The sequence below is a fragment of the Lycium barbarum genome, chromosome 7 (assembly GCF_019175385.1).
Source record: "Lycium barbarum isolate Lr01 chromosome 7, ASM1917538v2, whole genome shotgun sequence".
In the NCBI taxonomy this organism is placed as follows: Eukaryota; Viridiplantae; Streptophyta; class Magnoliopsida; order Solanales; family Solanaceae; genus Lycium; species Lycium barbarum.
Window position 1 is genome coordinate 120,964,390 of NC_083343.1, and position 25,721 is coordinate 120,990,110.

At 35.4% G+C, this 25,721-nt stretch overlaps 2 protein-coding genes across 3 annotated transcripts; both read left to right on the forward strand.

Moving 5' to 3' along the window:
• Positions 1 to 1,549: 1,549 nt before the first annotated feature.
• LOC132602517 (phosphoenolpyruvate carboxykinase (ATP) 1-like) lies at positions 1,550 to 9,488 on the forward strand. Of its 2 annotated transcripts, none has more exons than XM_060315348.1 (13): positions 1,550 to 1,687; positions 2,733 to 2,969; positions 3,938 to 4,122; positions 4,874 to 5,027; positions 5,572 to 5,656; positions 5,913 to 6,013; positions 6,097 to 6,395; positions 7,078 to 7,251; positions 7,437 to 7,502; positions 7,672 to 7,850; positions 8,216 to 8,385; positions 8,660 to 8,828; positions 9,027 to 9,488. In XM_060315348.1, exons 2-13 carry the CDS (start codon positions 2,752 to 2,754, stop codon positions 9,168 to 9,170), a joined length of 1,944 nt encoding a protein of 647 aa, XP_060171331.1. In that variant the 5' UTR covers positions 1,550 to 1,687; positions 2,733 to 2,751; the 3' UTR covers positions 9,171 to 9,488. The 2 variants fall into 2 exon arrangements, with proteins under 2 accessions (XP_060171331.1, XP_060171332.1); XM_060315349.1 differs by lacking the exon at positions 1,550 to 1,687 and adding an exon at positions 1,710 to 1,917.
• Positions 9,489 to 23,378: 13,890 nt separating this feature from the next.
• Positions 23,379 to 23,972, forward strand: LOC132601845 (uncharacterized). Its single transcript, XM_060314903.1, has one exon. The coding sequence runs from the start codon at positions 23,379 to 23,381 to the stop codon at positions 23,970 to 23,972; it is 594 nt and encodes a 197-aa protein (XP_060170886.1).
• The last annotated feature ends 1,749 nt before the right edge of the window (positions 23,973 to 25,721 follow it).

A 25,721-nucleotide genomic window follows, 5' to 3' on the forward strand; every position in this document is an offset into this window, starting at 1 on the left:
ATAATACTATGCTTTTTCTCTCCGTCTCTATCTTCCTCCTAGCTCCAGCGTCATTGCCGTCGATCGCGGCGGCGAAGTTCTCCGTTGACGGCGGTGGGAAAGTATTGGAGCTTGCTGAATCCAACTTTGATGCTAAATTTCCATCATCTTCGCCACTTCCGCCTCTAAGTGTATTTTGCAGATCTGAATGTATTTTTCAGATCTGAGTACTTATCATTGTTGTTGCTTGAGATGTATTTTTTTTTTCTTATATCTCAGATGTGAGTATTTTTTTTTCTTGTATCTTAGATGTGGGTGTATTTTTTTTTCTTTCATCTCATATCTGAGTGTATTTCAGTATATTCGTTATTTTTTGTGTAAAATGCAGTGTTTCTTTATGTTTTTTCGCATGTATTTCAAAAGAGATTTTTTTGTATACAAATAATTATAGTGAATTTGAATACAGCTGAATCCCTATATTGTTTTGCACTTATGTTGTTTGAATACAACCGAATTTAAATACAATAAGTTGAATAAAGTATAAAAATTGCTATGAATGAATACATTCGAATTGAATACACCCAAATTAAATACAGCGAAATACAGCCGAATTTGAATACATGTTACTGTAGCTACGAGATATAATTAGTAAAAGTATAGATATGCCTAAAAAAATCCCAAAATATAGTCATTTGTGAAAATTCCCCTTTAAAGTTTCAACTTTTTATGTTGGGTCGTGCTGGCACGGGCCATTACTGTCTACTTAATTTATAGATGGTTTATGATTTTGTGTAAATATTTAGTGCAAGTACATTTTTAAATACTTAACCAATGGTTACACCAATCCATTGAATATATGACATATGTCTTCATATACGTACACTACTCTTTATAACAAATTCATAATTAATCGATGCCCAATTTTACTTTAATTTTTGATATAATTATGATAAATTAGTATGATTTGGTGAAGTACACGAGGTTACGGGATACGACAGTGTGTTTGCCACTGCCATGTACCAGGTTGAGCATAGGATGTTAATATTAATCACGGATTTAGCTTATATACTAATGAATTTTACACTGTAATTATATATTGTTGTAACAAGTTACCTGCTTTCAAGATTATTAATTACACTTATTTTATATGAATAGTTACTTGTAGCTATTCCTTTTAAAAGACTCAATAATGTGATAATTATGCTACACAATTATTAAATAGAAATTAAATCCTATTAACCACATTACTAAATGTATTATGCTCTATTCTCAATCTTCATCACTTGATCTAATTGACTGAAATAAATGTCACGTTTCGAATTACTTCCTGTTTCCATTGTGTGAATTAATCTTTTATGATATATTTAATTTTTAAAGCTATAATATCTGTGTTCAGTTACGGAGTGCTTCATTGGCTACCACTAAGATCCACTTTTACCATAATAATCTCAAATTAAGTGTGCCTTAATTACTTGGCCTTTAATTAATCTTCTCCATTCATTTTTACGATTTTTTTTTTTTATGGTTTAAGAAATCTTAATTTGAAAAGTACTCCCTTTTTTTAGCTGCTAACTATTGTTACTTAGAACAGGATTTAGGCCTACTTTTGAGTGAAGACCATAAATTAGAGCTCAGCTACAACCCAAATTAAAGATCAGACATTTTTATTTCTTTTGTTTTTTTGTAGGTACTTTCCTCACTGATCCTGGTTAGTTTTCTTTCACATCTTTTTATAGAAAATCGACGGGGATTCTTGAATAATCTACATCATTTTCATTTATATTGTAACACAAGATTCCCTTTTCTGTGTATATTCAACAATTGAGTTCTTCCATATGCGTGCAATAACATGCATTGTATATGTACTTAAATCTATCTGTTTTGTAGTCAAAGTTTTGACGGAACATCTTCACTAATTGCTGCCTAAATTTTTTGAAGGTTTTGTTGTACTCTTTCATTTCAATATATGTGTCTTACTTTTTTTCATAGTCTGTTTCAAAAAGGATATGTTACTTTCTATATTTAGTGATTCTTTAGATCCAACATCCTCCATGATATATTTAACACCACAAGATTCAAAACGTATTTTAATACATTACATACATCTTTAGTTTAAGATCATAAGATTCAAAAAAAATTCTTACTTTTTTTTAACTCCATGCCTAATCAAATTAAGACATACAAAAAGAAACAGAGAACAATCCTGTATGGTTTATAAATTTTGAGGCTCTGTTTGTATCCTGTAAGGTTAATGGTTATTTCCCAACAATAACCGTTCATAGTAGTCCTATGGTGAAACCAAAAAAAAAAATCCTACAAGTGTACTCACAACTGAAAAGTTGAACATACGACCTAGAACAATTTTCTATCACATTTACCTCAATATCGCTATATAAGCTTCTCCTAATTATGTTAAGTAAATTAATTCAACAGTTTATGTATATATGAAAATGAAAAAAACGTTTTTACCTTACTAACATTGTATCGATTAAATTCCTTCATTACATGTAACTCCGCCCCCACACTATAAAAAAGATTGGAATTAGCTATGAATTTCGTCATTAATCAGCCGTTAAATTGCTTGTAGCTAACAAATTTTTGTGAAAATCCGTCCCTAGACTCTAATTTGTCGCTAACAAGGATTAAATCTGTCCCTAGACGCTAATCTGTCGCTAAAAAGGATTAATAATAGTGCCTTGAACGGAAACAATTAATACCTTAAAGAAAGTATATTTATATGCCTCAATGTGCAGGTAATTACTAAAGAAGATAATGGCATCGAGTGGACTAGCAAAGATAGAGACACAAAAGATGAAAGAAGAGATATGTCACGACGATAGTTCAGCTCCAGTGAAAGCTCAGACAGTGGATGAGTTGCATTCCTTACAACAGAAGAAGAAATCAGGACCCAATACCCCTATCAAGGGCCATCATCAAACAGCCTTTGGGTCTGAAGTTGACAGAAATAAACAACAGCTCCAATCCATCAGGTAATATTAATCCTATATAAGTTAGTATTTAGTAATTAAGAGTACGTCGTAACATTGGTATATCCAATGAAGTAATATGTGGTCATTTCCTGTTTAGTGAAAATTTTGAAAGATATACTATATTTTAAAAAAATATTTATTCTCCTTTTCGATAAATAAACGTGAATGAAAATTTTCAAGAAAAAATATGTCTCTTCAACATAGAATAAAGTACCAGCTCAATATATGAACTTTTTACTTGTAATTTTAATTTGTATTTTAGTGATTATATTTTAATATACTTATTTAGGGACAGAGGTAAAGCCAGGGCGGATGCAGTAAGAGGCCAGGGTGTTCACCCGAACACCCTGGACAAAAAGTTATAGTGTATATTTAGGGTAAATTTTATGTGTTCATGTACATATATAAACTTTTGAACACTCTGAACATATATTACAGTGTATATTTAGGTCAAGTTATTTTTTCGAACACCCTGAGTGAAAATTCTGAATCCGCCACTGGGTAAAACTATAATAATAGTAGGAATCTAGTAGCTTTTGCTTTAGACTCTTTATTTATATTAGGAAATACATTAACTATGTATAAGCACAATAAGTTATTAGTTTGGTGACAAGTTCAGAACTCATAAACTCCAAATATTGCTTGTGCCTCTGGTTATGGATATACCTCATGTTTTTCAAAACTAAACACTTAACACCCTAGTAATTAAAATGGAAACATTACTCTAGCTAATATTTGTATATGATTTCCATAACATAAGGGGTAAAAATATTCTGTTTAAAATATATTTGTATATCTGTAACCGAGTCATATTATAGAGATATTTAGTGCAATTCATCCTATTTTACATTGCTAATGCTAATGCTAAAAAAAATTAAAAAAAAAACCTTAAAACTTATTTTATTTTAGTTTAAATGATCATGCTAATAAAATTTTGCGGTTTGTTGTTGCATGGCATATGAAAACAGTGCATCATTGGCATCATTGACAAGGGAGAGTGGGCCAAAGGTAGTTAAAGGAGACCCTTCTAAACAGTCCGAGACTCCCAAGGTGGCCCATGCCTCCCAATTTCATCAACACACTGCTCCTAACCTTAACATTAGTGACAGTTCCCTAAAGTTTACTCACATCCTCTACAATCTCTCGCCTGCTGGTAATTTATTCCCTCCTGTTCGAGTTTAACTTTTATACACTGATAACGTAGATATTTTATATATGATTACTCAGGTTAATGTTAAAGGTAACCTGTGAAAAAAAGTTGGTAAATGTTGAATTTAGTCACCATTTCATCTAAAAGTTTAAGATGCATTAAAGATGAAATCCACAGGTCGGGGTCTATATGTATAAAAAAAAAAAAAAACTTTATTATATTCTTAATACGCACCTTCTCATGTACGGATGTATTTCAAGATCTCTATCTGCTTCGATATCATGCATATTGAATTGAATGATCAGCTCATTTAAAAGTAAAATTTAAACTGTTAAGGATGATATATTATTTAGTCAGCTCTTGGTCGAATAAATAAATAACTTGTTGTAATAGGTAAAACGCTTTGATAATATAAAAAAGCTTTACCCTATCAATAAGTTTAGTTCCCACAGTTTACAATAGTGCATCTCGGTTTCATTTGACATGATATTAGTAGTACTAATTAGAGGGTCAACCCTTTTTTTTTTTCTTTTTTCATTTGGGCTTAATAGCTATTGCTCCTCTTCATTTGCTTCTCAAGAGCAATTATATATGTTACTTTTGACTAGTACTTCTCTACCTTTTTGCAACTAAGTATTTTAACTTCAATTCTTCATGTTCTATACCTGAAATTAGTCAAATGGCTAGTCATTGTTTCGACATTTTATTAAAGTTTGATCAATACAAAAATAATCTCTGAGTCTGCATTTTGTAGAGCTGTATGAGCAAGCAATCCAGTATGAAAAAGGCTCATTCATCACTTCAAGTGGTGCTTTGGCCACACTTTCTGGTGCCAAAACTGGCCGCTCTCCAAGAGATAAACGCGTTGTTAAGGATGACACCACATCAGATGAACTTTGGTGGGGAAAGTAAGTCCATCTCAGTTTCTTCCTTCAGCTCTAATACTTTCTTTGGTTTTATGCATCGAGCATTCGAACTTTACTGTCCCGGCCAACTGGTTGGGTATGGTAAGGGGTAAAGGCGCACTTTCCAAAGGCGAAGCTACAGTGCTGCTTATGAGTTTGGCAGAACCAGTAGCTTTGACTCAGACCCTGTATTTGTGTACTATCCACTTAATATGTACATCAAACCCCTCTATAACAACGTCATTTGTTCCAACATGATTTGGCTGCTACAACGAAATGTTGTTATAGAGAACATATTATATAACGTAACATGAAAATTCGGTTCCATAGAAAACATGGTTGTTATGGTGAATGTTGTTACAGAGGTCTGACTGTTTGAGAGGTTTGACTGTGTAAATAATCTATTCAGAATTCATAAACTCAAAATCCTAGCTCCATTTCTGGCGCTCTAATTTCGAAACCTCAAATTAAAGATTCTTGACTTATTTCCTACTAATATGGGTATCAGGCATTTTCTCACTTCATGTTGTGTTATGATTTTCAAAAGGGGATCACCCAATATTGAGATGGACGAACAGACTTTCTTAGTCAACAGAGAAAGAGCCGTTGATTATCTTTGCTCACTGGAGAAGGTATTTACATGATTATATACTAGATTGAACTTCATTGAAATATCTTTTTCATAGTCATTTTAAATGCTCAAGAGACCACTTGAGCTGTCATTACACAAATCAAATCACCATATTAGTATCATGATTTTAGTATATATATCATACACACTGTCGTTAGTATTAATTTTACATTTGTGTAATACACTACTCTGTCTAATTTAAAGTTTGCAACTTACTAGATTGTCAATAAGTTCAAGAATTTACATAAATATTTCAGGTTTTCGTGAATGATCAGTTTCTCAACTGGGATCCAAACAATCGTATCAAAGTTAGAATTGTATCTGCCAGAGCCTATCACTCCTTGTTCATGCACAACATGTAAGAACCAAATCATGAGTATAAACTAAATTTAACTTATATATATTGACAATGAATATAACGGATAATTGTGAGCATGGCAGGTGTATCCGACCCACGCCTGAAGAGCTGGAGAATTTTGGTACTCCGGATTTCACGATATACAATGCGGGGAAATTCCCATGTAACCGTTACACTCATTATATGACTTCTTCCACTAGCATAGACCTTAATCTGGCTAGGAGAGAAATGGTTATCCTTGGCACACAGTATGCAGGGGAAATGAAGAAAGGTCTCTTCAGTGTAATGCACTATTTAATGCCTAAACGTCAAATTCTCTCTTTACACTCTGGCTGCAATATGGGAAAAGAAGGAGATGTCGCCCTCTTCTTCGGATTATCAGGTAAATTAACTTATATACATTGCCAGTGGCAGGCTCAGAATTTTAAGTTCGTGAGTGCTGATCTTCCATTAACGTATGTTTCTACTGATCAGAGTATAAGTGGAATTATTTGAACACAGAAATAAAAAATATCAAGCGAAAAAACATTTAAAAAAGTCGAAAAATAAACGAAAAAGTGAACAAAAAAAGGTTTTTTTTTTAAAAAAGGAGGAATATATATTGGAAAAAAAGGAGGAGGAGAATTCAGCGGGAATAAGAATTTTTAAGCTAAAACCAAGTTAAAGTAAAAGTCAGCAAACTAAAAGGAAAGCCAATTAATAAAGTATAAAAATTAAAGAACAAGTTGTATCTGTATGGGAGAAAAAGTCTTAAAAAACATGTGTAACCACCTGGAGAAGAACCCGCATACCAACAACCATGCACCTTTCACTCAAGCTCTCAACCAAAGCACCCACCCAAACTTTTGGCTTGTGGGTGCTATTGAGACAATGTATCAGATTTTAAGAAATTTCTACATACGGCTATACAGTTCACGTTCGGCTCAATGGGTGCTCGAGCACTCAGACCACTACACGTGGGTCTGCCCCTGTACACTTCCAGTATAAAGAACCTTACAGTATTAGTGATTTTTTTTCTGTCTTTGTTACTAATATTTTTTACTTTGTGGACATGTTTATTTTAGGAACCGGGAAGACTACGTTGTCTACGGATCATAATAGGTACCTAATTGGAGATGATGAACATTGTTGGAGTGATCATGGTGTTTCGAATATTGAGGGTGGTTGTTATGCCAAATGCATTGATTTGTCAAGGGAGAAAGAGCCTGATATTTGGAATGCCATCAAGTTTGGCACTGGTATTGTTCTTATTCCCACCTGATCATATTGTACACATTATTAATTTAGTGGAAAACTGCAAGTGCTAGCCAGTTGTTTCAGACTCATATAGCTGACTCCAATTTGTTAGGAACTGAGGTGTAGTAGTTGTTGTTGTTGTTGCAAGTGTCAGCCAGTAGTTAATATGTTTCCATGTTTTGCGCAGTGTTGGAAAATGTGGTTTTTGAAGAACATACTCGAGAGGTGGACTACACGGATAAATCTGTAACAGGTAAACTATAGCTATATACGTTGTTCATGCCAAAAAATTACACAAAATGTTGGTCTCTAACAGCAATTATGTTTCAACTGAAGTCATTTTTAGATTCCATATCCTAGCATATCCAATGTCTTGAATCAGTTTATGATTTACGGAATTAATGGATTTGCTTTGGTGGCAGAGAATACCAGGGCAGCATATCCAATTGAATACATCCCAAATGCTAAAATACCATGCGTTGGTCCTCATCCTAAAAATGTCATTCTTCTTGCTTGTGATGCCTTTGGTGTACTTCCTCCAGTCAGCAAGTTGAACTTGGCTCAGACAATGTACCACTTTATTAGTGGCTATACAGCTTTGGTACAGACACAAGAACTTTTAATATAACTCTGACAGTGTAAAGAATTTTTATGCTATCATCCTAGCCTGCTGTAGGAGGTAGCACTTATTATGAATTGTTATCTACTATGATGCTCGGACTCTCCATAAATGATGTCGTACCTGTATCAAATCCTCCTAACATGCTCTATTTTGAGGATTTGACACGCAACCTACAATATTTTTGGAGTGTACGAGCAACATAAGTTGGTTGCAGTTTTTTTTTTAGGTGACCTGATAGTGTAAAGATTTCTTTTACATCATTCAGTTTGTAAAAAGTTAAACTCTACTTCGTAGGTTACCTATAAGAAAAGAGGTTAAAATTATATGTTTGATGATTCAAACAGGTGGCAGGAACAGAGGATGGAATTAAGGAGCCTACAGCAACATTTTCAGCATGCTTTGGTGCGGCATTTATTATGCTTCATCCTACAAAATATGCAGCTATGCTAGCTGAAAAAATGCAGAAACAAGGAGCTACTGGGTGGCTTGTCAACACTGGCTGGTCAGGTGGAAGGTATAACATATAAGCACTAAACACAACATTTATAGCAGAATATAGCGGGAACCCCCCCCCCCCCCCCACAACCCACCAACCCCAAACTTGACGGCTTTTATTCGGTGCATGCCTAAACTTTACGTTGTAAATATATACTCCATATTTTTATCTCAAATTTCAAGTGCGCACTGAATAAAAATCATCAAGTTCAGGTGGGTCCGATTTGTTCCACCTTAATTCTACTTATGTAATTAGAGTTGATTAGCTAATTAATTTTCTTGATTACATGCAGCTATGGATCAGGTAACCGTATTAAGTTAGCATACACTAGGAAAATCATCGATGCAATCCACTCAGGAGAACTTTTGAATGCAAATTATACGAAAACTGAGGTGTTCGGGCTGGAAATCCCAACTGAACTTGAGGGAGTTCCTTCAGAAATTCTGGATCCAGTGAACACTGTAAGTTACCATGTTATACTTTTTATATACACTGTCAGTACACACAATTTTAACATGTTATAGAACGTGACATGCCATATGTTTCATATTACTAATTATGGTGACCATGTTTATGTAAAAATTATTTTATATTGTTTGTCGATAGAAGTTAATTCTTGAAATATTTTTGCTTTTGTAAAATTTGATTTTTTTTTCTAGTGGCCTGACAAGGATGCCTACAAGGAAACTCTTTTGAAGCTGGGAGGTTTATTTAGGAAGAACTTTGAGGTGTTCGCAAACTACAAGATTGGAGCTGATAACAATTTGACTGAGGAGATACTGGCTGCAGGTCCCAATTTCTGAGATAGAAGAATTATTAGCTGAGTCAAAGTTAGGGGAAATAAAAATATTGTGTTTTTGCAAAGAGGCACAAGTAGCTAGAAAACATGTGTTATTATTAATGTGCTACATTTTAGATGTAGCTAGTTAACAGAGTTGTTTGCATTCATACCCAACTTGCCTTCTTTCTTTTTCCTTCTATTTTTTCTTTCTTTTTTCTTCATGTGGTAGTCTTTGTTTTCTGGTGTAGTGATGGGGAAGTTATAAATCTAACTTCATTCACTAGTGGTGTAATCTCCTTGGTTTATAAAGAAGGCTTTATGAACCTAATTATTTGTCCCTCGTGCTACCGAGTTTTGAGCAAATACGGATCCATTCGACAATCTTTTTCATAATATATGTGAACAAAAAATAGCTATAGTCCAACCATTTTCTGAATTTTTGCATTTCAGAACTATCTCAGACTAGCAGAATTGTATTTTAGGAGCTTATGCTCTGTATCTGGTCGTCGAAGGTTCGTCAAAGACATCTAATTTTCAAAATATATTTGATTTTCCATTTTATATATTTTTCAAAATAAAATTTAGATATTCAGTAATCGCGTCAAGAAGACTACTAATCACAAAATCTGAATGCTAAACAGACGTTAAAATACTTTAAAAATCATAATGAAAAGATCATTTGAGTCCCTATCAGAATCAAACATGGCCTAATAGATCTCACACTTTTTTGGAAGTAGAGCTAAATTAAAGCTTGCCGCTTTAGAAAATTACATAGTTCAGTATAGTAGAATGTGGGAATATTTTGACGAAGTAACAATAACTCATGCCTGATATAGTCGAATTGTGTGTAATGAACCAGTGCCAATCCATGGATGATTTTTTTTTTTTTTTGGGTTTTCACTTGGTATTTGGTACCTTATTCGGGGTCGACTAGTTCGTTTTGATTTTCGAAAAATCAAACTTCAGACCTCTAGTCAAGGGTCGAGGATTTCTATACATCCCACTACAATCCCCGACAGACATTCTTGGGGTATCCGCCAATTACTACATATCCAATAAAATTAGAGGTTTAAGATATATACGTGCAATTTTTTTACACTTCAATGCAATTTAACGGATATTTCATCTTGTCACTTTATTTTCTAGATTATCATATTAGACTGCCCTACTTGTGAGATTACACTGGGTATATTGTTGGTATTACCATATCAGACTTGATAGGGAGAGTTGCATATCGTTTTAGGCCAATTAAACTTGATAATGTAAAAATGTCAGCACACCAAACATCTCGTGAACATATAGTAGTTTCCTACGACCTCTAAATACATAAATTATATTCTAGAAAGTGTAATTAAAGAAGTAATTTCTGAATAAAGACCGAAAATTAGATCATTTGACATTTATATTTCGGGCTCTGTCATTCTTTCCGTATACTGGAGTAATAAAAATTCAGAATGCACAACAAAAAATGAAAAGAAGAAAAAAGAAAAATCACATGACAATAAATTTTTGGTAGCTATATAAACCTCATTATGAACAACTAAAAGATGCTTTATACTTCTCTGGGAGATGGAAGTCTGATTGTCCAGTAAACTAACAAAACAAAGAACTCATAAAAAGGCCTAAACACATTAAAGTTAGTATTGCAAAAGAATTCAGAAATTCTCTAGTGTTTGCCTATCCAAAAAGAGAGATACAATATGAGCCAAACAAAGAAAAGTCTGAATGGTTCTTGCATTCAAATTAAAATCTTGAATGACAAATTCATAAAACCATCATTAACCAACTCCAAATCACCGTCATTCCTACAAGTTATCCTTCTTTGATCAAATTGTTCCTAATTTTGTTGTACCCCTTCTTTACTTCCAGCCTCCGGTTCCGCAAGAAAAAATCCTTCCTACAAAGTGCTAAAGCAGACATTCATGCACAACCACAAATATGTACAAATGACTAGTTTTATGATTTAATGAAAGCAAAGTTTTTGCGGGCCTTTAACCCTTAGTAATCAAGTTTCATATTCCTTTCTTCTCCTTTTCACCCCAGCTATATGAGTGTAGGCGTTAAAGATTTTAAAATGTTTACTATAAGAAACTTTCAAAATTTAAATGGGATAAGGCACAATCACCCCCTCAACTTTGAACAAAGTTGCTATGATACACCTTACCTTTTCCAGAGTCCTATTACCCCCCTAAACTGCATATATATGTGTGTGTGTGTATATATATATATATATATAGGCCCGGTGACGTGGCATGCCTCATTGACCAGGAATGCTATTTATCTTTTTTCCTTTTTTTTTTTTTTTTGCTCTTTTCCCCTTCTTTTTACTCATTTATCTACTTATCAATCAGGGAAAATTTTAGAAACCTTCCCTCAAGTTTTGCTTCGTTTCACTGACCTCCCCTCACGTTTGTAATATTACGGCTACCTCCCTTATTTTAATGTTTTTGTGACAACTCTTTTATTCTATTAATTACTAATGAAAAAAAACATTCATGGACTGATTTGCCTTCCATAAGATCATGCTCTTTGGATTAATTATTATTTTATTAATATCTCATTTCCGATAAATTGAAAACAAAAATATGCCAAAGTGCTCTTCCGTCTTCTCAGCAAGGGTTCTCTTTTCCTATTCCCCTTCGACCCTCTCCAGTGTTCTCATCATATTTTCTACAAGAAAATAATTATTTTTTACTGAGTGTGTCTTCAACAAATAAAGGTAATTTATAAGTATGTCAAGTACTCCTCATGTTTTTGCTTCTAAGAATTAAGTAGTATTCTGATGGACTGGATTTGACGAATTGGGATTAAGAGGTAAAAGTTTCTATACTGCTTCATCATTTTAAAGACTTTTTTTTTTATCAAAAACTTATCTAACACGTGTTGTTGGATTTTGCTTGCAATAAGATAATTATATTTTTAATATAGAAAATTTAGTTTCAGAATTTTTCTATTTTTTCTTAATCAATCACAGGGTAGTTGGCAAGATACTTTATCTAAAAAGTTAAAACATGAATAAACAAAAAAGCTCAAACGTTAGGAAGTGCTGGTGAACAACCCATGATATCCATTCCTAAGAAATAACTTTTTAAAGGTAAATTCATAAATTAATAATTAACCAAAAAAGCATGATCTTATGGAGGAAAAATCAGTCCACATATGTTATGTTTTATTAATAATAAATAAAACAAAGGAGTTGTTACATAAAAAGTTAAAATAAGGGAGATAGTCGTAATATTGCAAACATGAGGGGATGTCAGTGAAACAAAGCAAAACGTGAGGGGAGATTTCTGAAATTTTCCCTATTAATTATTAATCCCTTTTCTTCTTCTCGCTTCCCAATAGTCGCTCCTTTTCCTTTATCCCGTTCCCTAACTAGTCTTCATTACCGTCCACTATTCCTCCTCTTTAATTACTTCTTTATGTTTCCTACTTCTTAATTAGCCTCCCACTCTTCTTCCTCTTCAACTCTCTTGAATACCTTTCATAAACCAATAGAGAGCGGATCATCAAATCTGAGTTTTAAAGTATACTTTTTGAAAACAAAATTTTAAAATGGACTCTTGAAAGTATGTATTGTTTATGGGTTTTCTGGAATTCTTTTGCTCTGTATTGTATTTCTGGGGCCGGAGAAAGGAATGAGAAACGGAACTTCCAATGCGAACGACTCATGGGAGGTGTCGAAGGTTTCCGCAAAATTAAAGGCAAAGGGCAGTAGTAGCTTTGGCGACCACGTATCTTCGCCGACATCCATGGACTCTTGAAACATATGTATGCTTATGGGTTTTCTGGAATTCTTTTTCTCTGCATTATATTTCTGGCGCCGGAGAAAGGAATGAGAAACGGAACTTCCAATGTAAAGAACTCAGCGGAGGCGTCGATGGTTTCCGCCAAATTACAAGCAAAGGGCAGTAGTAGCTTCGGCGACCTGGCATCTTTGCTGGCAGCCGTTTATTTACGGAACGAAACGACAAGATCTATGTTATGACTGCTGAACTTAGGAAATTGGGGAAATGATTTTGGGGATTTAGGGTTTCAGTGTTTTGAGTAGAGGGACACGTGACTTAGGCGTGGTCAATAAAGAGGAAAGGTGGCACAATCTGGTGGAATCAGTAGAATTAAAGGAGTGGACCAGATTACATCTAATAAATAAGATCCAACGGCTGATAATATTTCATACACAAATAAATATACAGCAGGAGGTGGAGTTTAGACAGCTATGCATTTTGGTAAATTTCCCAACTAAATTTCCCTCATCTTCTCTCTCAAATTCCCTCTTTTTCTCCTATCTTCTTCTCCTTCCTTTATTTCTAAGCTTTCGCCATTCTCAATCAGTCTCCATTGCTGTTGCAGGTATCGTTACAAGCTTTTGGGATTAATTTGATTAGTTCATTTGGCTGTAATTCCATATTGTAACAGTGATTACCTAATAAAATTCCCCAATTCGCATTCATTCTTCAATTTGTTATTTCAATTAACTTTTATCAGTTCTAGTCTATTACAATTGGTATCAAAGCCTAATTCTGGCCCTAATGATGATTACGGAAGCCACATCCAAATCGATGGAAGAACAAATCTAAAAAGTGGATAATCAGTTACAAGTTTTCATAGGAGAATCATCTAAGAAACTTGAATCCACAGACGCAAGGTGGATGAATTAGGTAAAAAAACTCGATCCACTAATGGAGAAACTCATTCCAAATCAGACTGGCATTTTGGGCAGTGCTCCGGTGGAAATTCTTCAGTCGGGCAGTTCGAGCAGTAGAGCCAGAAAGGAGCAAGCAAATACCACCATGACAATAGAGGGAGTCCAAGCTCACAACCGCAACTCGCGAGTAGAGATGCCTTACTTCGATAGAGCAATGGGGGCAGATCCATGTTCATGGATAAGGAAGTGTGAGAGGTATTTCCTATACAATCAAATATCAGATCCACACCAAAAACTTGAAGAAGCAGTGCTTCACCTTAGTGGCAGAGCTGAGGCTTGGTATTTCTCTTATCATTTAAGTAGAGGCAATGTTAAATGGAAGGAATTCTGTGAAGAAATATGCAAACGATTTGCAGAAGCTGTAAATAGTAAATTCAACCTTGTAGGGGAGTTTAAAAAGATAGAACAGAAGGGCACTGTTAATGAGTATCTGGAGAAATTTGAAGACCTTAAGGCATGGGTTTTGATAAGAAATCCTACTATACTTGAAGATTTCTTCTTAGAATTCTTTGTGAAAGGGCTTAAGGAAGAGATTAAACATACAGTTAAGATGTTGGATCCATTTACTCTGAGCCAAGTAGTTGAGAAGGCCAGTGTCACACCCCAACGAGGGGCATGACGGGCTCCAACCCATAGGCCGGGAACCACCTGACTTAATAGTTACCTTGAACAATATATAACATAACTCAAAGAATACCTGCTCGCAGAAAGGACCCAACATAAAATATAATCCAACATATATGTGCATATGCGAACCAACAAGGTCGCTACAACATCACGAGTATCATAGAGCCGGCAAGGCTACATAACTTGCTAACTACGTACAAATGTCTACAGACCTCTATGGAATATAAACTGTAAGAAGGACGGGACAAGGCTTCATCCTACCCATATGTACAAATCAAAATATTATACCAAAATAAACTGCGGCTCTGAACCAAGTGGAGTGCACTGACTGCAGCTGAGGGAAGATCCTATTGCACTAGGCTGCTCGCCTGACTACCTAAACCTGCGGGCATGAACACAGCGTCCACAAGAAGGGACGTCAGTACAAATAATGTACTGAGTATGTAAGGCATGGATAACAACATAATACAGATATGAAAAGTAACGTGAAATAAGAGAGAGATAACCTGTACGTATGGATGCCTCTTAAGGTGGATGTCATGCATGCTTAACTTTTAAAAAAAACATTTTTATACATATATATAGTACCATGCCCGGCCATTAAGGCTTGGTGTCATATATATAGTATCATGCCCGGCCATTAAGGCTCGGTGTTATATATACAGTATTATGCCCGGCTATTAAGTCTCGATGTCATATATATAGTATCAAGCCCGGCCATTAAGGCTCGGTGTTATCATCATTAGCCCGCGTCCGGGCCTCCCGCATCCGGGGAGATATCACAACATGCCCACTGCAGTGGTGTGCACATCTACTTGCCATGCCCGGCCGACTATAGCGCGGCGCGGTGTGAGAAAATACATACATCTATATATAAAGCATGCATGAGAGCCCAATCAAAAGAAACTACTATATCGGAGTGACGTAAGGTCGGTAGCCTCCGATTATATTATGGATCAATCATCATCGTTTATCCCACCCTGAAGGAACAAGGGTCATAAGGTGAGATTACCAACAATGAAGGAAATTAAGAAATTGTAAAGTAAGCTCAATCATCTCATAATAATATAAAGCTCATGTACTTGGAAATCTCTATGAATAAAATCATCTCATAATAACATGAAATCCGTATGCCTTGGAGCTTTGATAAATAAATCCCTCATAATCATCGTCATGGTTATCATAAAAAAAATTATTCATCTTCAGCATCATAAAAACTTTAAGAGTCATGAATCTCTAACATTCTTGGAAATGAGGATTTTTATGGAATTCATGCATGGATTGGTAGGAAAAGAATCATGCCTTTAGAAGCTCAATAACATGATAAGGATCATGAGATTCGTGGACTTCTAGCATTTGTGGAACCAAGGATATTATGGGTATGACACAAAGGTTTATAACAAAAGGATCATGCCTTTAAAAAGAAAGGGACTAGCCTTAACGTACTTGGAGGCTTATTTCTCAACTTTCCAACTTACTTCCTGTCTTGAAATTTACTTAAGATCGTTCGCAATCCCGTAATCTAGATATAAAACAATTCACACTATTATTAGACTCATCCTCACATGTTCGTCTTAAGCCTTTAATTCGAATCCATTTAGAATCTGCCGAAATTCGGGCAACATCTCCCCTGTATATATGCCTAGCCCGAAATCACAATATCAATAACCATACCAACATCAACAACAATATCATCAAGATTATACAAGATAAATATGCACAATTTCATCCAAAAGTTTCTTCAAACCCCAATCCATACGCCAATAATACCAACGCAATAATTATAACTCTTATTCTCGTAAATATTCCTGAATCAATATTAATAAAAAGAGATTCATACCTTAGTTTTGCTAGAATAGAAAAATATTCAATGTTTACTTGAATCCAAGTCAACTCCAACACAAAACAAAACTATAGTCGCGACTATACGTTACCCGGACCTCGATTAATGCTCCGTCACTTGAAAATTATGTAAAATCCTCACTTTGTGGTGTATATAAGCTCTCATATGTTGGTTGAGCTTTCTAGAGAATTTGGAAAGTTTATTATGGAGAAAAAGATGGATTTTAGCCCTTATATAGTGGATTAAAGTCGTTTGGCACTGTAGCACTGTAGCAGCGCGCGACACTGTGCGTTCGCGCAGTGCAGTCCCCTACTCTTCCCGCCTAACTTGTAATGTCCATAATTCTCTACTCGACGTCGTATCGACGAGCAGTTTGTTGCGTTAGAAACTAGACTTCATGAACTTCAATTTAGGCTTTTGATTTGTTTCAAAGCTCCTCATATACTAAATGATATTCTTCCTCAAAGTTGGGCTAAAATTGCCCCTCATATTTTTCTCCAAAATTCCAAAAACTTAATTCCCTTAATTTACTTTCTCTCCAATCCTCCCATAGCTTACTATATGAACTTAAACCCTCATAACCAAAAAAATTGGTGCACATGTTCTCGTATATCCTTAACAGTAACTCCAGTATCTAGACTTAAAACATCCAACACTTATAAATCTTAACGTACGAAACTACGGTGTGTAACAGCCAGGCACCAAGAAAGGAGCATGAACTCATGGAGTAAGCAATCTGAAGTCACTTGGGGTAGGAGTGTGTTTCAACCTAACACCTACCATCAAGCCAACAACATAAGTTTTGGAAACAATAGAAATGGTGAAAACTGGCAGAAAGAGGATAGCACTAGTAATCCTAATGAGATCAGAAAAGGATCAGGGTTGTGCTACAGGTATGGTGACAAATGGGTCTCTGGGCAACAATGTAAGGCTAAGAAACTTAATGCCATATCTGCATCTGTTGAGCAACAAGAGGAAGAGTAGATCACAGAAGAACCAACACTGATGGAAGAGTATAATGAAGAGATTCATGGACCCATCGAGATGGAAGAGGCCATTAGCCTCAATGCACTCTCAGGAACAGAGGTTACTAATACAATTACAATCAGGGGAGAAGCCAAAAAGAAGATGGTAACTACCTTTCTTGACTCAGGCAGCACACACAGTTTCCTTGACTTGGGTACTGCCAAGCAAATTAGGTGTTTAATCAGAGAGGACAGACCTATGGGAGTCATTGTAGCCAATGGAAACCATGTGATGAGTTCATATTCCTGTTCTAAGTTTAAATGAAAAATACAGGGGATTGAGTTTGAAGATTCAGTGAGACTTATCAGGCTAGGGGGACAGTGATATGATTCTAGGGGGTGATTGGATGAAGGCTCATAATCCTATACTCTTGGATTTTGAAGCTTATAAAGCAGTGGTTACTCACAAAGGCAAGAGAGTAGAACTCAAGGGTATCTACAATGAAGCAGTACTTAGGAGCATGACTAGGAGTAGTGTCAAGCAGTTGATCAGGAAGAGTAAGATGCTATGAGGACATCTATTCACAATATCAGCAGTGGAGTTGGAGGAACAAGAGGCTATACCTACAGAAATCACCACCATCCTGCAACAGTTCAGTGATGTGTTCTTGGAACTAATAACACTTCCTCTAAAGAGACAGCATGACCATTTTAAACCCCTGAAAAATGGAGCAACTCCAGTTAGTATCAGGCCTTACAGGTCAACTACTTCCAAAAAAATGAAATTGAGAAACTAGTTCAAGAGATGTTGAAACATGGTATTATCCAGCCTAGTCATTCTCCATTTTCATCGCCAATCTTATTGGTTAAGAAAAAGGATGGTAGTTGGAGGTTTTGTATTAACTATAGGGGACTTAATCAATTGACAATTAAGTATAAGTTCCCGATTCCATTGGTGGATGATTTATTAGATGAGTTGAGTGGATCATGGGTGTTTTCTAAGATTGACCTATGGGCTGGGTACCACCAAATTAGGATGCATGAAGGGGGTATTCCTAAAACTGCCTTTAGAACACATGTTGGACATTATGAATTTAGATTTATGCCTTTTGGCTTAACAAATGCTCCTGCTACATTTCAAGGGTAGATGAATCATGTGTTTCAAGCTTACCTAAGGCAGTTTGTGTTGGTGTTCTTTGATGACATCCTTGTATACAGTCCTAATATACAACAACATGTTCTGCACCTAGAAAAAGTGTTGGAAATTCTTAGAAAAGAGCAGCTCTGTGCTAAAAGGTCTAAGTGCTCTTTTGGATAAGATAGGGTAGAGTATTTGGGTCATATTATTACTAGTCATGGGGTAGTAACAAACCCCTCAAAAATTGAAACAATGGTGCATTGGCCAATTCCAAAATCTCTTAAGGCCCTAAGAGGTTTTTTGGGTTTGATAGGGTACTCTAGGAGGTTTCTCAATTCTTATGGATTTATTACTAAACCTCTTACTAATCTACTGAAGAAGAACTCCTTTCATTGGAACCCTGAAGCAGAAGCTGTCTTTCAATACTTGAAGAAAGCAATGACCACAGCCCCAGTTCTTGCACTAGCTGATTTTTCCAAAACATTTATTGTGGAAACTGATGCTTGTTCTAAGGGAATGGGAGCAGTTCTTATGCAAGAAGGAAAACCACTAGCTTTTTTTAGCAAGTCTTTGGCTCAGAAAACCGGGCATGCCCACTTATGAAAAGGAATACATGGCAGTTTTAGCTGCTGTGGACAGATGGAGACACTATATCCAAGGGGGACACTTTAGTATTAGGACTGATCATCATAGCCTAAAATATTTGTTAGAACAGAAAGTGACAACTGCCTTACAGCAGAAAGGGTTGACCAAACTACTTGGGTTGGATTATGAGGTGCAGTACAAGTAGGGGACTGTGAACAGGGTAGTTGATGCCTTATCAAGAAAAGAAGTTGAAGATTTTTCCTTGAATGTTATAACAACTACTGAACCTACTTGGATGTTAGACGTGTCTCAAAGCTATGAACATGATCCAGTGGCTCTACAACTCTTAACAAATTTGATTACAAATCCTACAGGTTCAGCTAAATGTTCACTTCGTTAGGGAGTTATCAGGTATGATAAAAAACTCTACATGGGGGGGGGGGAGGGGGGTGGGGGTGGGGTACTCTCAGAATTAGAGTTTTTGATGCATTACACCAATCCCCACTGGGGGGGGGGGGGTCACTCTGGTCAATTGGGTACATACAAAAGGATTAAAATGGTGTTCTACTGGCCAAATATAAAGGCTAATATTGTGAAGTAGGTGTCAGAGTGTGATGTATGTCAAAGGGTGAAAACCTAGAATGTGCACTCAGGGCTTCTCCAACCCCTCCCTATTCCTGATATGCCATGGCAGGATATTGCCATGGACTTTGTGGAAGGTTTGCCTAATTCTGGTCATAAAAATGCCATCTTGGTAGTGGTGGATAGAATGACAAAATATGGTTATTTCTTGGCTTTAAAACACCCATTTTCAGCACAAGATGTGACTGCTCTGTTCCTTAAAGAAATCTACAAGTTGCATGGCTTACCTAAATCTATTGTGACTGATAGAGTCCAGTTTTTACTAGTCATTTTGGCAGCAAATGTTCAAATCTATGGGGACTAAATTGAACTTTTCTACTGCTTACCACCCACAGACGAATGGTCAAACAGAAATACTTAACCGTTGTTTAGAATCCTGCCTTCGATCTATGGTTTTTGCTAATCCCAACTAGTGGATCAAATGGCTTCCCTTGGCGGAGTTGTGGTATAACACCAACCACCATACTTCATTGGGGTCCACACCTTTTAAAGCATTGTATGGATTCCCACCCCACAAATTCCCCTTAGTTCCCTTCCTTACTCAACTCATACAGTAGTGGGGGCTAGTTTGGCTGAACGACAACAAATGCTTGCTTATCTCAAGGATAACTTGGTACAAGCCTAATCTCGCATAAAGTTTTATGCTGGCAGGCTAAGATCAGACCGAAATCTAGTGGAAGGTGATTTGGTGTACCTAAAACTACAGCCTTATCGTCAATCTACAATAGCTATGAGAAAGAATCTCAAGCTCAGTGCTCGTTACTAAGGTTCTTACAAAATTTTAAAGAAGATCGGCGCAGTGGCTTACCTCTTGGAGTTACCACCCGGGTCCCAGATCCACCCGGTGTTTCACGTCTCACAGTTGAAGAAGAGGGCCGGGCCTGCGACTAATCCTTAACAAGCTCCTCCTGTATGCGATGCTACTAGTCGCGTCTTGGTGCAACCCTCACTATATTGCAGCGCCGCATCGAAAAGGTCAATAATGCTGCTCGAGTCAAAGTCTTGATCTAGTGGGCTAATTTAGGACCTAATGAGGCCACGTGGGAGGACTGGGGATACCTTCAAAGTCAATTTCCAACCTTTGTTACTTAATTACAACCTTGAGGACAAGGTTGTTTTGAAGGGGGATGGAGTGTTATGACTGCTGAACTTAGCAAATTGGGGAAATGATTTGGGGATTTAGGGTTTCAGTGTTTTGAGTAGAGGGACACGTGACTTAGGCGTGGTCAATAAAGAGGACAGGTGGCACAATCTGGTGGAATCAGTAGAATTAAAGGAGTGGACCAGATTACATCTAATAAATAAGATCCAACGGATGATAATATTTCATACACAGATAAATATACAGCTAGAGTAAACTCCACTTTTAGTCAATCTCCATTGCTATTGCAGGTATCGTTACAAGCTTTTGGTATTAATTTGATTAGTTCATTTGGCTCTAATTCCATATTGTAACAGTGATTACCTAATAAAATTCCCCAATTCGCATTCATTCTTCAATTTGTTATTTCAATTACCTTTTATCAGTCCTAGTCTATTACAATCTGGTAGGTTTTTCCGGAAGTGCCAACTGTTTGGGTAGAACTTTCCATCCTTTCTAGCGAAATTTACTGCTTCTTTATTAAGGAAATTAATTATCTGTATGTGAATATCTTAAATTAAAAACATGAGCCACGATTCATTGCAGTAGTTCTATTGGGATTATGCAATTTGTCATCTTAACTCCATTTAACTAGGCTTTTAGTTATATCTTTGTTTTATGGTGCTTCATTGTTGGACTATAATTTTCATGATTACTTATTAATTGGTATTATTACTACTTATTTGAAGAAGCATATCTGTTCTTACTGGACAGTTTCCAAAGTTAATATTTATGTCGTGACATTTTATTTTGATTATCGTATTGGATGTTTGATTAGGAACATGAAAGGACGATGGAAGGTATTGGCTACTCCAAAAAAAAGGTAGTTGCGCATTTCTCCTTTGGCTTTCCCAAGCAAAAACACAGTGCACATCTAGATGCAAAATCTATCAACAGTTTGGGGCTATAGTTTCTTGTGATATATTCATCTCTATTCGATAGATTCTTTGGAAAAGTGATATGATAATACATATTCAATTTCTGTGCATAATTAATTTATTCACTCAAGATAAAGTCTATTATTGTTCAACATTCAAATTACCGTGTATACAGTAGAAGCGCTGATTAGATTTTTCACTAATTAATGGGTCTTAAACCCTTTAAGGGTCTGTTGGGAAAGCCACCCGGGTAATTGGAATTGAGTGTAATTACACAGTTTGGCCTGTTTGCTTGACCAGGTAATTACACCGTTAGGTGGGAATTGAATGTAATTGACAGGGTGTAATTATATTTACTTCTTGTGGTTCCATGTAATTGCTCGTATTTTTTATTTATTTTATTTTATTCATTTAGCATAATCGTATTATTATTGTAATTTTTGAAATTACATCTCTTAATATTAGAAAAAATGAGTCATTAATAAACTTGGCATATAATGAGTGACGTTATTAAAGTAGAATTTCATTGTGAATATGGTTATAGACTTATATTTTCCCTTTCTTTTGAATTATAGGAGTATTTACTTATGTTACGTTGGAATTTACTTATGTAATGTTGGAATTTGACATAAGAGTATTATGTTAAAAAAAATTCTTTTGGATTTTGAATTTAGGTTATATTTTCGACTTTAATTTATTTGCTTTAGTACTATTGACTTGTTATTTCACATTTCTTGTTGTTTAATTTTCACTTATAATTGATAGAATTTTTGTTAAACATTTGAATAATATTGTGGCATTATATTTATAAATATTCTTTTTTTTTTAGAAACATCAAATCTCATGATGTTCTCACAAAAAGGTATGCTTTTAAGTTTTATAATCAATTAAAATAAAAATATTATTAATTTGAAATTGTATATCAACTATTTTTTACAATATTAGTTACAAATATATGATTATCAATTACATATTTTCAAGGAACAATTTTTCATTAAATAGCTAATTTAATATCATTTATAAAGGCATATAATTTTTAAATATTAATTTTAAATTTTTTATAGTTAAGTTTTATTTTTAAATTAAACTAACTGTGTAATTACACTTGTGCAACCAAACAGCACGCTTGTAATTACACTGTAATTACATTATGACAAACAAACAGGTCATTGTAATTACAATACTGTGTAATTACGTGTTGGAATTAATTACATCTCCGATGTATCGGAGAAGACAAGAAAAGGAAGCTTGTGTTTTGCAGAGAAAAGGAAAAGGAATAAAGTACATAGTTAGTAGTATTCAATTCTAGTGTTGTGCACGTTAAAAGATCACATAGTCAGTGCTCTCAATTAAATAAAGAATTAGTAGTGTTGTGTAGTGCTGTGCATATTAGTAAAAGATCACATAGTTAAGTGCCACAAATAAAGTAAAATAATCACATGCTGTGCACGTTAGTAGTGATGTCCACATTAGTTGTATAGTTAGTGTTTTCAATTATTCATTTTCATTGCTATATAAACATGTACTGTGCAGATGAAAAAGACACACAGAAAATTCATTTCAATCTGTTTCTTCGTCATTTTTTATTTCTATCATGGTATCAGAGCTTTCGATCTAAATCTGCTCTCATTTCATTCCTTTTGCGTTTTTTTTGTTTGTTTTTATTACTGGTTTTTTTTTTTTACTTTTACAAATCTGTTACAATGGCAGATGATAGTAGTGTTGCTTCTGGGACCCAAGTTCCCACTACAGTGACCAATATTAATCAAAATGAATTTAACAATACCTCTTATTCTTACTTCATCTCACCATCAGACTCTCCTGGCACACTGCTAACCAATGCAGTGTTTGATGTGAGAAGTTTTGGTGGATGGAAGAGAGGTATATGGATAGCATTGACAACAAAAAATAAATCTGGCTTTGTTGATGGTTCATCCCCAGAACCAAGTGCAGGAACTGATAAGCACAGAGCTTGGTCTAGGGCCAACAACATGGTTATTTCTTGGCTTTTAAATTCTCTATCTAGAGAAATTTCAGAAAGTGTTCTTTATTACTCTACTGCTAAAGATATCTGGACAGAGCTGGAAGCCAGATTTGGCCAAAGCTCAGGTGCTAGGCTCTTTCAACTCCAAAAAGAGCTTAGTGACTTAACCCAAGGTGCTTCTGATATTGCTTCCTATTTCACCAAGATGAAACGACTCTGGGATGAGTTGGATACCTTGGACTCTTTTTCACCGTGCCTTTGTGTTTGTTCCTGTGGAGCAAAAGAAAAAAAATATCAAGTTCAAACAAAATGAAAGATTGCTTAAGTTTTTGATGGGTTTGAATGATACTTATTGTGGTGCAAGAGGAAATATTCTCATGATTTCACCTTTGCCCACTGTATCAAATGCCTATGCACTACTAATTCAAGAGGAAAAACAAAGAGAGGTCCAAAACACACCTAGATTCCCAGGGGAATCATCCTCTTTTGTTGCTGCAAATGCAAATAATGGAAACAGGACTTTTACTACTGATTTTAGGACACAAAGGCAAACTTATGAGAATAAGAAATCTGGGATGGTTTGTAAATATTGCAAGAAAACAGGACATCTGATTGATAAGTGTTATAAACTACATGGTTTTCCCCCTAATTTCAAGTTTACTACGCAAAGGAATTTTCAGAATAATGTACAAGGAAATGTTGTCTCATCAAATGATTATTCTGGGGAAATTTTTGCTAACAACACAGATGAAGGAGTTCAGGGAAAACTCTTATCTACTGAACAACTTGCTCAGGTTATGCAGATGCTGCAACACATGAACAAAGGTGATCAGGGTTCTACCTCTGAAGTCACTGCATCTGCCAACTGCACTGGTATAAAATTCACTCCTAGTCCATTTTCCTTAAATTCCAAAATGTATTCCAAGGTCAATCATAGATTATTCACAAAACATAGTTGGATCATAGACTCAGGTGCAACAGAACACATGAGCTATAACAAAGAATTTTTCTTTAATCTTATGCCTTTGCCTAAGTCCATTACTGTTAGTTTACCCAATTCTCAAAAGGTTAAGGTTTCTTCCTCAGGATCCATCAAGCTTTTCTCTAATTTTATCATACACAATGTTCTATTTGTCCCTAGTTTTCATTTTAATCTTCTATCTGTCCATAAGCTGTGAAAACAGTTTTCCAAGTTTTTATTATTCACCACTTCTCATTGTTTTATGCAGGCCCTTCAATGAAGAGCCCAATAATGCAGCTTGGTGAAGAACAAAATGGCCTCTATGTCCTCAAAGATAGAATTCCAGCTGTTCCAGCTTCTAGCAGTCTTATTTCTAGTCTTTCTAGTTCTAAATTTTATTCAAAGAAGGATATATCATCCACTCTATCTTGTAGTTCAATTTCTGATGTTCAAAGCCAATTATGGCACGTAAGGTTGGGCCATATGCCCCTTTTAAATATGAAAAATATCAGTAATGTTCCTTTTAATGTGTATTCAAAATTTTCTGTTCCATGTCCTGTTGGTCCATTAGCAAAACAACACAAGCTTCATTTTCCTAACAGTACCATTTCCACTAAACAGCCTTTTGATCCAATACATATTGATACATGGGGACCTTATCAAACTCCTACCTATGATGGTTATAAATATTTTCTTACTATAGTTGATGATTTTACTAAGGGAACCTGGACTACCTTATTGGCCACTAAAAGCAATGCTTTCCCAATTCTCAAAAGTTTCTTAGCCATGATACAAAGACAATTCAACAAAAAGGTTAAGGTTATCAGATCTGATAATGCTTGGGAGTTAGGGTCAAGTTCAGAAAATTCCAGTTTCTTATCTTCTCAAGGCATTTTACACCAAACATCTTGTGTGGCAACACCACAACAAAATGGTGTTGTTGAAAGAAAGCATAAACACATTTTGGAAATTTGTAGGGCCCTACTTTTTCAATCTAACCTTCCACATAAGTTTTGGGGCGATGCACTCATGACTGCAACCTACATCATTAATAGATCTCCTACAAAATTGTTATCTTTTAAAACACCTTATGAAAAGTTA